General features: G+C 45.2%; 1 protein-coding gene across 1 annotated transcript; it reads right to left on the bottom strand.

Moving 5' to 3' along the window:
- Positions 1-633: 633 nt before the first annotated feature.
- On the bottom strand, positions 634-14,766 carry LOC140364639 (solute carrier family 22 member 13-like). Its single transcript, XM_072450892.1, is given in 10 exon segments — positions 634-748; positions 820-1,014; positions 1,081-1,189; positions 1,405-1,619; positions 2,518-2,612; positions 2,679-2,799; positions 3,971-4,142; positions 13,827-13,981; positions 14,057-14,160; positions 14,306-14,766. Coding segments are annotated over 10 exon segments (1,617 nt in total). The 5' UTR covers positions 14,702-14,766; the 3' UTR covers positions 634-693.
- Between the last annotated feature and the right edge of the window lie 604 nt (positions 14,767-15,370).

Raw genomic sequence — 15,370 nt, 5'->3', positions numbered from 1 at the left:
ATCATATGCAAGTAATATTTTTACTTGATTGGATGGAGAAAAAAAATCAGTTCACAGAATTTAAATGCAAAAAATTAAATAATGTTACTGTAAAATTAAAGCTTTGATAATAAAAACACAAAATAACCTTCATAAACCACAAACTATTACGATTGGCAACATCCAATATATGTACCGTGTTTTAGATGAGTGGTGTCTTAGGTGTGTTTGCATGTCAGCTAAATGGTCCAGGTGTTTACTCACCAAACACCGTGAAGAATGTTCCAGGCTAGCTCAAGACTACTGCCATGTGGGGGAATAGCATGTTCCTTTTACTAGGTGTTTGGTTTTAGGGTTCATCTTTTGTATTGAGTTTTACTTGGATACTTTAGTATGGTTATGATTTTAACTTGGTTTTAAAATGCTAATATTATATTTACACCTGTTTTGGTTTTACCCAGCACCAGCAGTATATAAGGTGCCAGAGTTCACCATTTCTTTGTACTGCTGTCGGAGTAAACCTGCCCTTGATCCTCCTCGCACTTTTTGCTCTTGATCACTTTATATTGTATTTGTAAAAAAAATTAAAAAAGACATGAACCATGCTAATCACTGCAGTCCAGCCTGTCCTGGACACAGTAACATTATTAATAAATCATTATTACTAAACAAACATAACCTGACAAAGCTCACAACAATTTAGTACAATTGAGACTACATCTTGGTACTTTTCTCTGTGTCCTTCAGGTCAGTCTCCTCATCTGGCCCTCTGCAAAGTAACACAAGACGTATTATTATTTCTTATTGCCTGATACTAATCATTCTTCTTCATATACTCACAATATCTCTGTGTGGTCCTGAAGTTCCACATTGAGGGTCTCGGGCAGCATCAGACACAGTGCCCCCGCGAGGATAGGCACAGTGCCGTATATCAGCATGGGCAGGAAGAACTGGTACACGTCCAGAAGTCGGATCAGAGGAGCCAGGATGCCTGCTACTCGCGCACACATGGCATTTAGGCCCACACCATTCTGTCTAGAGAACATTATCGTAAGGACTTTCACATAACAATTGTAATTAGGCTAATTACCATAACCTTACCTAAGTGTTGTAGGGTAGAGCTCAGCAGCGTAAATGTAGATAATGGTTAAACAAGCAGTAGCAGCAAATTTCACCAGTACGGCTGTGATTGTGACCATGACAGGGAGGTCTGAGGATGAAAACGAGCGAGATGGTAAAACCTTTAATGAAATCATTTGCTGATATGATTGTGGCAGTGTAGCCTGCAGGCGGGCCCCTGCTAGACCCCCCTGATAGGCAAATCGATCTAGACGTACCTCCATAAATCATCCTTTTCCCTAGTTTACTTTCAAAATATGTTATAAATGTAACGTCTGCAGTCTACTGTTGTGAATGACATCTCACCTTTAGGTATGGCAATAATCACTAGACACGCAGTCCCTCCCAATACCAGCACCACTGTTTGACATTTCCGCCGTCCAAATCTCTGCAGCAGTGGTAAAGAGCCGAGTCGGGCCGGGAGCTCCACCAAACCAAAGATGAACTGTGTGAGGTAAATGTCCAGGCCGAAGTTGCCCACATTCAGGCTGATTCCATAGTACATCAGACTAGTAGCAAACCTGTAACACGTCAGATGTGGGTCATTTTTTTCCTCAAATAATATCAAATCATGTAAAATAATACTGCTCAAGTAGAAATATAAATAATTCATGTGATTGTCAAAACATTAAATGTTGCTCAAATTCTCTAATTTGTAAATAAGATTTTTGTAAATAAGGGTAATACATGTATTTATTTATTCAGAAAGTATCTAAACAGTAAATGTAGTAAAATGAATCAATAGTAGTATATTATAGAACAATTTCTACAAATATTTCTTATTTTGTATTTCTTAAATGAAGCCTGCGTAAATTCAGCCTGGAAGACCTAACTCCACCCATCTACATCAAGGCCACCTGCTCCCCAGCTCAACCAACGCACCCAGTCCGGCCTGTCCGTCTGTGAGAGTTCAGATCCCTTCTTCACCACGGAACTCCTCCAGGTTTTTACTCTTTCCCATGGAGGTTTTTGTAGTTTTCCTGGCCGAGAAGGAGAGTCTAAGGACAGGACATCGCCCCTCGCACCTGCTCCCCATCTTCAATCACCCAAGTGACTCCTCCCCGTGGCACGTCGCACCTCTGCTCCCATCAGCGCACAGCCGGTCCCACATTAACCCTCACTCAGTTGGCTCGGCTGCTTCAGACCGTACTGCGACCCACCACTTCCCCTCCTCCTCCTCTGCATCCCTCTCATCCTAATCATCTACCCTCTCACCATATCCAGCACCACCAGTCTCCAGGCCCTGGGGGGAGACAGCTAATACAATAGATTATGGAGTGCCCATGATCGCAATGTCTTCCGCCGGGGTCTGAGCGTCAAATAACCCACGTAATAAAGCTTGCTAAACAGTCCTTTCTGTGTCGTCTGAGTCTCTCCAGGGTGAAATAAAACTCATCACGTCTAACCGTTTTTACTCACCAGATAAAACTCATGATGAGTGTACGTTTCCTTAGATAAGGGATTTTGAAAAGGTCCAGCATGTTGCTTCTTTTTCCTGGAGGCTCTGCACTTAGCTGAAATGATAAGATGTTAGTGCTTTGTATATTTTGTATCTCGCTGCAGCATGATTCAGGTCTCACCTTTTCAAACAGTTCTTCAGGAGCCTTCTTCTTATTCACTTTCGCTGCTTTACGGATCTCACTTATGGCCTGCTCTTTCTTTCCCTGGGTGATGAGCCAGCGTGCCGACTCCGGAAGAATCCTGCCAATAAATGACTCAAAGTTACAATGCATTCTTAGAAGACAACTATTGCTAAACTACTGGTGTACTGTCACTACCACTACTACCACTTTCAATACCACTACCACTACTACAGTAAACTCTTAGAGCCCTTTTCTCTCCGTAGACAAAAGCTAAAACTCTGCTAAAGACTGGGGTTACAGTAAACAGCCATACGTTGGCAGATGTTGTCCTCAAGATTAATTCCCTTTACATAATCTTAATGTGTCCTGCATGTTCATTTAACTGTTTTATGACTCCTCTTTTGAACAATTTTATCTTTGTAACTGTGTGGCCTAATGTTCAGACAATGGCCGCATTGGATACACTCCGGATCTTCTTCTCTCATAAATCTTTCTGACTCAGCGTACGTACTGATTGGTTGAACATTGCCACCAAACCAACCAACACCTAACACAATTATATAGATCTAGAACAATCATATCGAGTGTCTCCATTTGTTATCGACTCGCTGCATATTCCCTATTCATATTTATCTGTTCATAATGAATTGATTCATTTTGATATTTGATTATAGAATTGTTGAATGCATAACCAGGTTTGATGCCCCTCATAACTATAATAAACTCATACCCAGACACTTTGAATGTCGCCATCTTTCATAAGTGGGAAAACATGAATAACACTACAATACTGTCGGTGTAATCCCTCATTCGTCCAGGCGTGTTCCATAGTAGAAAAAGCTTCAGTTGTAGTCATCTGGACTCAGTTTGAAAAAATAGACGTTTCGACTCTCATCCAAGAGTCATTGTCAATAAAAAGAATTTAGATCGAGAACTCCGATATTAATACTGTTCTGTGGTAAGACCCGCCCATTGGGCGGAGCCTTCCTGAAGTAGAAAGAGTTGTTTGTTTCAACAGAAACTCCTCCCTTGTATCTACCGTGCTAGCCTATTCAGAATTTGAATGGGCTATTAGAATCCTCTCTTTGTGAGACCCTGGCTCAACCACCCTGAGTACCTGATTAGCATCTAAATGTCCTTGTCCTTGTCCTCTACCTTTCCAGGGGTTCAGTATACCATTATAGATACCAGGAAGATTGAACCTTAGCCCTCCATTTCTGTTTAAAGAAGGACTTCCATAAACAATACTTTTACATGTAGACACTAGTCCAACTACTACTACTACTGACCAGTAAAACAACCCAAACACGGGCAGAAAAGGGACGAACAGGACAAGTTGTAAAATTCTCCAGTTTTGAATCAAATACGCCAGACCAGACAGTATCATCAGACCCAGAGGGAAGAAAGATTGGCAGGCGATAGAGCATAGAGCAAACTTTGAGGCATCACTCCACTCACCACCTGGAAGGAACACAGATTTGACATTCAATTGGTTAAATTGATGATGTTGCAACATTATCAATAGAAACATTGAGGTAGAAAGACTGTCTTCCTCAGGTCCTCTTAAAATTGCCATTTTTCCATACATACATGCTGTTTTGTACATATACTACATATACTTTCTAGTTACATGCACTCATCTGTGCTAAATGGAAAAGATTGGGTCAGTGGGAAATTTGATAAATATATCAATCAAAGATTATACCCCTCTTATTTCTTTTGTTGCCCAGACCCTAAATATCAGCTCTGTGCTGTTAAGGGCAACATTTTGATCATAAGCCAACCTGTTTAAGATTTTAACAGCTTTGGTTTGCATGTTTTGATTTGGTCCCTCCAGGTCGTAAGCACCTATTTAAAGGCGTTATGGATGATTTTTCGGCGATTTGAGAACTCAGGCGGAAGTGCGCATGCGCACTCCCCCGTGCGGACTGATACAACACACACGTGCGTTTGTTTATTAGAGCGACGGATCTCATCGCATCTCTCGTCTCCCGTAGATTTCCGTCTCTTCACAGACAGCTTGAACAGTCTTTCTCCATCTTAATTTTGTCCTGTACACTGAGGGAACTATATTATGATAGATCCATGCGCTTAGACACGCGGAAACGTGCTGCTCTCATGGGGACAAGCCGCACGCGGCTGCAGGTGTGCGGTAGGTGAGTTGATACGTGGCAGGACTAATCGGCCGTCCACGCCACGAGGAAATAAGACTCAGATTTGGGCCAAAAAAATCGTCCATTACGCCTTTAACCCAGGGATTCTCCACCCCCAAACTTCCGTTTTTCTTTCCTTATTTTAATAGTAGAGAAAATTGAGTATATTTGTTTCTATTTCCATCCCCAACCGTCTGTTTGATGAAACGAATAAATCAATCTCAAGATTGGTGTGACCCAGAATATAAAGCTCAAAGGAAAAATATTGAGAGTGATGTGATGCTGTAGTTTCCTGTACAGGCTTTACTGGCAGATAAGATAAGATAAGATAAGACAAGATATTCCTTTATTGTCCCACATGGGGAAATTTCATTGGTGCAACGCAGGTAGATACAGAGGTAGATACAGAAGAACAGATCACTTATAGGAAGTATGAAAAACACTTTCAGTAGAAGATCTCCTATAAATAAATAAAAACTCCCATAGACAAATAAATAAATAAATACCATTGCATGTGATCCCGACAGTAATTGCACATGAATATGTGTCACGACAGTACATAGATTGCACATGAATTTCACAGTAATTGCACATGAATTCCAACAGCAATTGCACATATGACAGAATTGCACATCAGTATTAGGTTAGGTCAGTATTGCGAGTGTTCAGTACTAACAGTTTTTGTTATAAAGTCTGACAGCAGCAGGAAGGAAAGACCTACGGAACCTTTCCTTCACACATCGAGGGTGGATCAGTCTCTCACTGAAGCTGCTCTCCAGAGCGGAGAGAGTGTCCTGCAGGGGGTGACACTCATGGTCCAGCATAGATGTGAATCTAGCCAGGACCCTTCTGTCCCCCACCTCCTGCGCCGAGTCCAGAGCACAGCCCAGGACGGAGCTGGACTTCTTGATGACTCTGTCCAGCCTCTTCCTCTCCCTCTCTGTGATGCTGCTGCTCCAGCAGGCCACACCATACAGGAGGGCCGATGCCACCCCAGAGTCGTAGAAGGTCTCCAGGAGTGGCCCTGTCACTCCAAAAGACCTGAGTCTCCTCAGGAGGTAGAGCCGACTCTGGCTCTTCCTGTACAGTGCGTCTGTGTTATGAGTCCAGTCCAGTTTGTGGTTCAGATGAACACCCAGGTACTTGTATGAGTCCACTCTCTCAATGTCCCATCCCTGGATGTTCACTGGTGAGGGGGCAGTGGGGTGGCGTCTGCGGAAATCCACCACCATCTCCTTGGTCTTCCCCACGTTGATGAGGAGGTGGTTCCGCTGACACCAGTCCACAAAGTCCTGCGCCAGTCCTCTGTACTCCGCGTCATCGTCGTCCGTGATGAGTCCGAGAGGAAAAGGAATGTAACAGGGCGCATTGATTTCAAGCATTTTCTAACTTTGGAGGGACCTGCGCTGGTTCCGAACCACGTTCGTGTACACCTGGCATGAATGAGGGATAAAGCTTCTGTGTTGTTTAATTTTCCATATGGCTCCTAAAAAGCTAACCCGAGCATCACTACTAATGCACAGAGAAGGACGGATAAAAGATAGGTTTTAAATTATTGTGCTGGTGTGGGCTGACGAATCACTGTGGTGAGCCCGGTTAGAGCTCAAATGAAGAGTCGCTCTTTACTTGAGGGTGGTTTATTGATATCTTCAATTATTCTTTACAGTTTGATTGCACAGGTGGTATGTGTGTGTGTGGTCCTAAACAAACAGACCAATGAAATATTAATATATATAATATATAAAGTCACAAACACTGCTATTACTAGTATAAACTGACAGGATTACGCTGTAACAGTAGCACATTTACACATATAAACAGTGCACCAACATTAGCGTCACTTTAAGATGTACATGTGATGGAGGCATGCATCAATTAAGCAGCAAACAACTCTAAAACACTAAACTTAATACACACATGCATTGCCAACTTTACTTACTTCTGTCACGCACACAATACTGAACTTGGGATGCAAACAAACTATTACATTCAACTATAAACTCTGATAAACCGCGATGGCAAACTCCGTCTCCAAACTCTTTTCCTCTCTCTCTCTCTCTCCTCACGCAGCTTGCTCCTTTCGGTTTCGGTGGTCTAGGCTCCGCCCCTTAAAGGGCCAGCATGACAGTCTCTTTCAATAGGGCCTTTTTAACAGCCGCCCCCGTATTCACCTGTGAATACGAACAACTGGAAAAGGCTCAGGTAAAGAGTCAATCGTCTTTTGGTAGGGCGAGTAGACTGATGAGCCGCACCACTGGTCGAACGAAGGTTCTTTCTTTCACCGTGACTTCGGCGGATCTGATCCGATTGTCTGGACCAGGAAAAACTTGAGATACCTTTCCTACAGGCCACTGTGCCCACGGTAGCTGGTTGTCCACAATCATGACCACGTCTCCTACTTGTAAATTGTCTGATTCGGTCTGCCACTTCTGGCGAGCTTGAAGTCCTGGCAAGTAGTATTTCAGGAAATGTTGCCAGAAATGGTCAGCCAGGATTTGGCTGTGCCTCCATCTTCTTCGCCCGAGAATCTCTGGGCCTTCATAGACGACTTGTGGGAGCGAAGCGTCCCACCGCCCCATGAGGAGACAGTTGGGAGTCACAGGGTCAGGGTCTGCTACGTCCGATGATGTGTAGCCAAGAGGTTTTGAGTTGAGCATCCCCTCAATTTCAATCAGAACTGTACGCAGTACCTCCTCAGTGACTGACTGAGCTCCAATGGTGACTTGAAGAGCAGTCTTGAGGGAACGAATTTCACGTTCCCAGCACCCCCCAAAATGAGGTGCTCCAGGGGGGTTGAAAGCAAACTGGATCTGCTGGCTTGCTAGTTGCTCTTTAAGTCCGGGGTGAAGAAGTTGGAATGCTGCCTGCAGCTCACGCTCTCCTCCACGGAAGTTTGTTCCTTGGTCACAAAGAAGCTCTTTGGGCTTCCCTCGTCTGGCTACAAAGCGTCTCAGGGCCATAAGGAATGAGTCTGTGTCCATGCTGGGAATCAGATCCAGATGAACTGCTCTAGTAGTCAAACACTTAAACAGTATTCCCCACCTCTTCTCATTCCTGCGTCCGATCTTGATGATGTATGGCCCAAAACAATCCACGCCTGTGGAGTAGAACACTGGCTTGAAGACGCGTAGTCTTGCTGGAGGAAGCTCGGCCATTCTAGGTGGATGTGGGTGACCTTTCCACTTCTTGCACTCAACGCAGTTTCTCTGGTGGCGACGCACTGCCTCACGTCCACGTAGCACCCAGTATCTCCTTCTGATCTCAGCAAACACCCTTTCTGGCCCTGGATGCTGGAGCTTATCATCATAGTCTTGTATGATGAGACGGGTTACTGGGTGGCGGGGGTCCAGAACAATGGGGTGTACTTCTTCTATTGCCAGTTCAGGATTGCGGCGAAGGCAACCTCCTACTCTGATGAGCCCTGTTTCCTCATCAAACTCAGGTGCAATAAGAAGAATACGACTGGACTTGGATACTGGTTTACTGGCCTTTAACTGGTTCACTTCGTCCGGGAATGACTCTCTCTGGATATGTCGTAGAGCCTCAAGTTCAGCAGCAGCGTGGGATTCAGCAGTCAAAGGGTTACCAGGATCAGCCGCCCCGTGTAGCTGACGCGCGGTGGCTTCCAGGTAGCTGTCCAGGGTCTGGTGCTGAAGTTGATCTGGAACACTTGTAGTGGACATGGTTAAGACAACAACATGTCGTTTTAGCTCACCTTCAGGTTCCTTCTGGGGTGGAGGTAGTGAATCAGGCCATTCACTAGGTGCTAGTTTCAGGAACGAAGGCCCATCGGTCCATCTGTTGCCTCTGCTGATTGCCTGGAGGGTGAGGCCACGGGTGATATCATCTGCCGGGTTTTCCCGCGAGGGCACATACCTCCATGTGGCTGATTCCGTCAACTCTTGTATTTCTGCCACACGGGTTCCCACAAAGACCTTATACCGGCAGGACTCTGAGCTCAGCCAGGTCAGGACGGTGGCTGAGTCGGACCATAAAGTGCAGCTGCGGATGGGAAAGGTTAACTCTGCGCTGATGACTTTGTAGAGCTGGGCACCTGTAAGAGCAGCACACAGCTCCAGGCGGGGAACAGATTGCTGCTTCTTAGGGGCGACACGAGATCGGCCAGCAAGAAAGGCAACTTCTGCCCTTCCCTCTTGGTTCTCTGTCCTCAGATATGCTACCGAGCCATATGCCTGTTCAGAGGCATCACAGAAAACATGGATGTCACGCAGGCTGCTGGACTGGTCCATGCAGGTAGTGGTGTAACACCTGGGCAGGGTTATCTCAGGTAGGTGTACAAGCTCTGCTTCCCACATATGCCACTTCTCCAGGAGCTCCTCTGGGAGCTGTGGGTCATCCCAATCTCTCTTCTTCTCCCACAGATGGCGCACAATGACTTTGGCTCGGGTTGTAAATGGAACTATGAAACCGAGAGGATCATATTGGCTGGCTAGAACTCTGTAGATGTTCCTCAATGTAGCCACTGAGCTGTCAGTGTGTCTGTGCTTGTAGGTCAGGGTGTCAGACTTGCAGTTCCAGTGCAGTCGTAGAGCTGGCTCTTGGATGTCAGACTGACCTTCACTGAGCCACAACTCACAGCTGGATGACCTGAGTTCTGGGGGGAGATGGTTGACGACGTTTGGATCATTGCTTGCCCACTGTCTCAGCTCGAATCCCCCTTCAGCCAGTAGATGGTGCAGCTTGTCTACCAGAGTTTTGGCAGCCTCTGGAGTTGTGAGGCTCTGTAAACAATTGTCCACATAGAAGGACTTGTTAATGGCAACATGAACATCTTCTTCTGGCTGGCTGTGATCAGTGACATGTTTTTGCAGTGCAAATGTTGCACAGCAAGGACTACACGTTGTTCCAAAGGGGAGGACTTGCCATTCATAGACATCAGGTGAACTGTCCCGCTTCATATCTCTCCATAAGAATCTCAGAAGTGGTCGGTCTGCTGGCAGGAGCCTCACATGATGAAACATGCCACGGATGTCACTGCTGAAGGCAATGGCATGCTCCCTGAATCTTAACAGCACAGCTAACAAGGCAGGGCCGAGAGTGGGACCTGGTAATAGGTACTGGTTGAGGTTGTGACCCTGGTACTGGAAGGAGCAGTTGTACACCACCCAGTTCTTTCCATTATGTTGGACCATATGGTGGGGGATATACCAAGACTCTGTACTGCTCTCCACTTGATGAGGTGCCAACTTCACCGCATAGCCGGCCTCAACCAGCTTCTCGATCTCCGTCTGAAAGGCAGCAGCTTGTTCCGGAGCTTTAGTTAGGCGTTTCTCTGTGCCTCTCAGGTGTGGCAGCACCGCTTCTGAAGTGGCTTTGAGGAGTGGCATATCCTTCACTCGCAAGAGGGGTGTCGCATAACGTTCTATGCCATTTACACTGACTCTCACAGTCTGTTCTTGTAGGAGCTTAACTGCCTCTTGATCTTGTTTTGATCTTACTACCATCTTATCACTGCGATAAGGAAGCACGTCCATGGTCCATAACTTCTCCACGCAAGAAAACAACTCTGAGGGTGGGGGTGCAGATGTGAAAAGGCAGTGACTTAGGTTAGGACTAGACTTGATGACTTGAGTTGGTCCCTGCAGTGTCCATCCAAGAAGAGTTTTCACAGCTGCTGGTCCACCAGGAGGTCCCAGTCTGACTGGCTCTACAGGTGTAATGAGGTGCGTGTAGTCTGAACCAATCAGCAGCATAGGATGGACTTTGTTCAAAGGTGGGAGAGGCAAACCAGATAGATGCTTATATTTCTGTTGGAGAGTAGCGACTGGGTGGGAGTGCTCTGCTAAACTCAGTTGGCCGGCTGTGAAAGCATTCTGTATTCTGTAGGTCTTGTCTGGATTGGCGGTTGGAGAAATGGAGAAAGACACAGCCGCCCCATGAAGCTTCTCCACCTCTTGTCTGACTGTGCGGAGAGTCAACACTTCTTTACTGCCTCTGAGCCCCAACTGTTTAGCAGCAGATTGGAGAAGTATTGTCCGCTCAGATCCGTCGTCTAAGATGGCATAAGTCTCCAGGCACTTGTCTCCATTCCTCAAGAACACTTTACTAATCTTTAGTAGCACTTTACAGTTGTACACTGGGCGGTCGACATACAGGACCTTGTTGGTGGTGTTGATGAGGCAACTCTCTGCGGGGGATGGAGCTGTCGACGGTTCCTCCTCTTCTCCCCTCTCATTCACTTCATGCAGCACAGACAGATGTCTCCTACTGCACGTCTTACAGGGGGCTTTGAGTGTGCACTTTGCAGCCTGGTGATTACGATCACATCGCCAGCATTTGTTATTCACCTTAATCCATGTCACCTTCTGCTCTTTGCTTAGGTCCTTGAAGTTGGCACAGCTGTTTAGAAAATGTTTATCATTGTCGCAGTAGGGACAATAAGCTTTCGCCTTCTCATCTCTCTTGAACTGGTTGGCTGTATGGTCAGGTGCAGGTGGGGCCACTGTCCTTGGTCCTGGAGCTTTCCCTGTGCCCAGGAAGATAGTAGCAGACTTATTTGGGGGTTTAGGAGTGCATTTGGCATCAGGCTTCTTGTTAAATAACTCCTCTCTCTTTGGGGGCTTGATATTCTCTTCCTGCACTTCCAGCTCGTATTCTAGCCAATCAGCAAAGTCCATGAGTGTAGGAATAGTGACTCTGAGGGGATGGATAAATCTCTTAAAACTGGTGTTGAGGTCATAGGGAAGTTTACTCAACAGTCTTGAGATGTGGGAGCCACAAGTCAACTCTACTTGGCCTCTCTGCCCCAGCTGCTGTAACATGCCGACTAGTGAACGCACATTGAGGGCAAACAGACGGAAGCTTCTCACATCACCACTGCGGATATATGGACCATCCATTAGCTCTGCAATCCGCTGTACAGCAAGCTTATGGGGTTGCCCATACATCTTAGTGAGGGCTTGCATCATGTCTGTGTAGGGCTGCCAGGAGTTGCTATAGGAGTCGGCCACAAGTGAAGCTTCTTCACACTTAAGGTGATCTGTGAGGATTTGATATTTGTACCTTTCAGTGGCATCCTCCGGTAAGAGACTCTCCAATGCCATCTTCATACGGGCAAATTCTCTTGGGTCTGGTGAAGTGAGGCTCGGGACTGTGGGCTTTGGTCCCCTATATGTGAGCTCTTTCTGTGGCGCATTAGCATAGGGCATCCGAGAGAATGAGGAGTCTCTACCTGTGTATGGAACACCAAACTGCGGGTCACCAACATGCAATGAGGGGGTTTGATATCCTTGGCCGTATTGATCTGCCCAAGGGGTGTTCTGCTGGGGTGTGGTGGCATAGTAGGGCAGGTCGGTGGGCATACCTGTCACTCTAAGTCGAGAGAGGTCTTGTGACATGTTGACCGCGGAGCTGGGAGTGGGATAATACAGCTGTTGGCGGGCTGGGACAGACACTGGTGGTCTCAGTGGAAGTTGTGAGTGTCCATCATAACCAACACTGTAAGCCCTGAGGGGTGAAGGAAGCTGGGAAAGAAGAGGCTGGTGGGCTGCAGGCTGGGACTGGACTTGTAATGCAGCCATCACACTCTGAAACTGCTTCCTAAGCTCCGCATTCTCTTGGCGCATCTCTGCGAGGGTAGCACTTAACTCTGGGACTTGGTTGAAGGTTTGCTGCCCCCTGGTGGCTTGCATTGAAGGCTGACTGGGCTTTCTCTCTTCTGAATCATCTATGATGGTCATGTCAAAATGTTGACTAAGAGGAGGTGATGGGGATCTGATGGGGAAACGCTCTGAATGCTCCACTTCCCTGTCACCTGTACCTTTAAGAGACTCTGAGCCCCTTATCCACTGAGGTCAAAATCTGCCAGGTGAAAAGGCACTGAAATATGTTCTTTAGGTCGCGTGCCACTTGCTTCTGACTCTGGGTTATGCATCTTAAACAGCAATTCGTCCGTCCGGCTCGAAGGACCATTAAAAGATAGGTTTTAAATTATTGTGCTGGTGTGGGCTGACGAATCACTGTGGTGAGCCCGGTTAGAGCTCAAATGAAGAGTCGCTCTTTACTTGAGGGTGGTTTATTGATATCTTCAATTATTCTTTACAGTTTGATTGCACAGGTGGTATGTGTGTGTGTGGTCCTAAACAAACAGACCAATGAAATATTAATATATATAATATATAAAGTCACAAACACTGCTATTACTACTATAAACTGACAGGATTACCCTGTAACAGTAGCACATTTACACATATAAACAGTGCACCAACATTAGCGTCACTTTAAGATGTACATGTGATGGAGGCATGCATCAATTAAGCAGCAAACAACTCTAAAACACTAAACTTAATACACACATGCATTGCCAACTTTACTTACTTCTGTTACGCACACAATACTGAACTTGGGATGCAAACAAACTATTGCATTCAACTATAAACTCTGATAAACCGCGATGGCAAACTCCGTCTCCAAACTCTTTTCCTCTCTCTCTCTCTCCTCACGCAGCTTGCTCCTTTCGGTTTCGGTGGTCTAGGCTCCGCCCCTTAAAGGGCCAGCATGACAGTCTCTTTCAATAGGGCCTTTTAAACAACGGAGCTAGGTCAGACGAGACCTGTGACAGCAGAGCTTGGTTCTCTTTCATAGTGAGACATCTCATTCATGCTACTCAGAGAACCGGGGTTACAAAAGTAACCTAAAGTTCTTAGGGGCTTGAATGTGCCTGATCCTTAACAGCATAAAGAATTAAGTGTTGTCCCAACAGTTTAGAGCAGGGTTATTCCATTTAAAGCCCAAGGGCCAGACCAGGCCCACTAAACAATCTTATCCGGTTTGCATGAAAGAAAACATGAAGAAAGGCAAGATGAAACTGAAAAAAATAATAATTTCAGTGATATTTGATTGGTTGAATAGACTCTCTTCCCTGTTCACAGGAAAGCAGCCATCTGTGAGTTACATATGATTACATAACATTTAAATGTTATAATTTTTGGAACTTTACCGTGATTTTTAAAAAGGTGATAGTTCTACCTACCTATGAGATAGACATTGGCAAAGATTCCTGACACAGAAAAGCCACAGACAACTTTTAACGCCATGTAGACATAAATATTTGGAGAGAAGGCCAAAGCAACCCCAAAAGTCATCATGAGGAAGAGACACAGCAGGATCACAAATCGGCGACCAAACCTGCAGCAGACACAATGATCAGCCAAATAAGTATTTAATGTTTCTGAAATAAACCACCAGAATACAATCTGTTACCTGTCAGACATAAACCCCAAGACCGGGGCTCCGATCAGCAGCCCCGACATGTAAACGGACTGAGAAGTTTCAATTAGAGTACTCCGGTCACATACCAGGTCAAACTGGGAGAAAGAATAGAAAATTACTGCTAAACATGGTGTCAATAGTTACAAGTAATTACAAACTGGTTAATAAAAACGTGTATTATAGCACTAGTGCTGCGTGTTGTGTTTGTCCAGAGGCTGGAGTTGTGCACAGAGAACTTACCTCTGACACAAGGCTGGAGGCTCCTTTGACAGTCTCAAAAACAAATCCATTTTCACATGCTGTTGTGTCATTGAGTCCATAAGCTTCAATAGTCTCCAAGTCCAATGCAACAGGTTTGAACATGAGACAGCTTTCATACTGGCCATCTTTGTTCACAGGCAAAGTCAGATTCAACTGTCTGTCTTCTGTCAGGTTAGAGGGTTAGGGTTAGGGTTACCCAATCTCCAGGATCCAGTCAGTGTTACAGTGATGTGGAAACGAGCGGCCCAAAAAGACCTGTCCGATCACATCGAAGGCGGAAAATATAGTGGGCAGACACAGCAATGCCACCAGCCTCTTCTGGAACCAGCCGAACTCCCCAATCTCCTTCAGTATGAGCCTGAAGTCACTCATCATTCGAGAGATCTGAGCACTGCAGCTGTTTGCAGTGCATGATCCGTAATCAGTTAATGGTTAAACACACAATCATCTTTATACTGCCTGTTTGAGTGAGGCAACCGGCCACAAAGCCTTTTTGAGTTCCCTCAACTTTTAGGATATTTGCTGAATGACTTCACTGAACTTAAAAAAGGCGTTCATTGGAATTATATTCAAATGTTTTGTTAAAGAGAATAATGAGTTGAGTCAAGAACTTTCTCACCTATAACACATTTGTTGGCTGCGTGAACTCAAAAAGGCCTCACATCCAGTTGTCTTAGGTTGAGTCAATTATTAAATTAAAAACTGTACAGAGTTTTCGAAGCCCGTTTATTAAACCAGCAATTCCATATTTAAAAGACATAAAATGGCACAAGAGAACAGTTACAATCCAAACCTGCTCTAAAGACAAAGTGTTGCCATACCTCTTAACTGTTGTTATATCATTTGCGGTTAAAAAAAAACTGTTTGTTGATTATATCAACTACAATAAAATCATCAATGCACATTTGCTCTATAATGATACAATATGCTTTATTTTATACATTATTAACACAGTATTAAGACTCATTATATATTTTTTTAATGTTTCTATTTGTGTGTTGAGGCTGTAAATTGGACTAGAGTAACGGCATTTGAGCCACTTAC

This window comes from Eucyclogobius newberryi, unplaced genomic scaffold (assembly GCF_026437365.1).
Source record: "Eucyclogobius newberryi isolate DKJ021-1_F unplaced genomic scaffold, fEucNew1.0.hap1 SCAF_18, whole genome shotgun sequence".
Classification (NCBI taxonomy): Eukaryota; Metazoa; Chordata; class Actinopteri; order Gobiiformes; family Gobiidae; genus Eucyclogobius; species Eucyclogobius newberryi.
The sequence above is the reverse complement of the archived record's forward strand: the minus strand, read 5'-3'. Positions and strand labels throughout refer to the sequence as shown.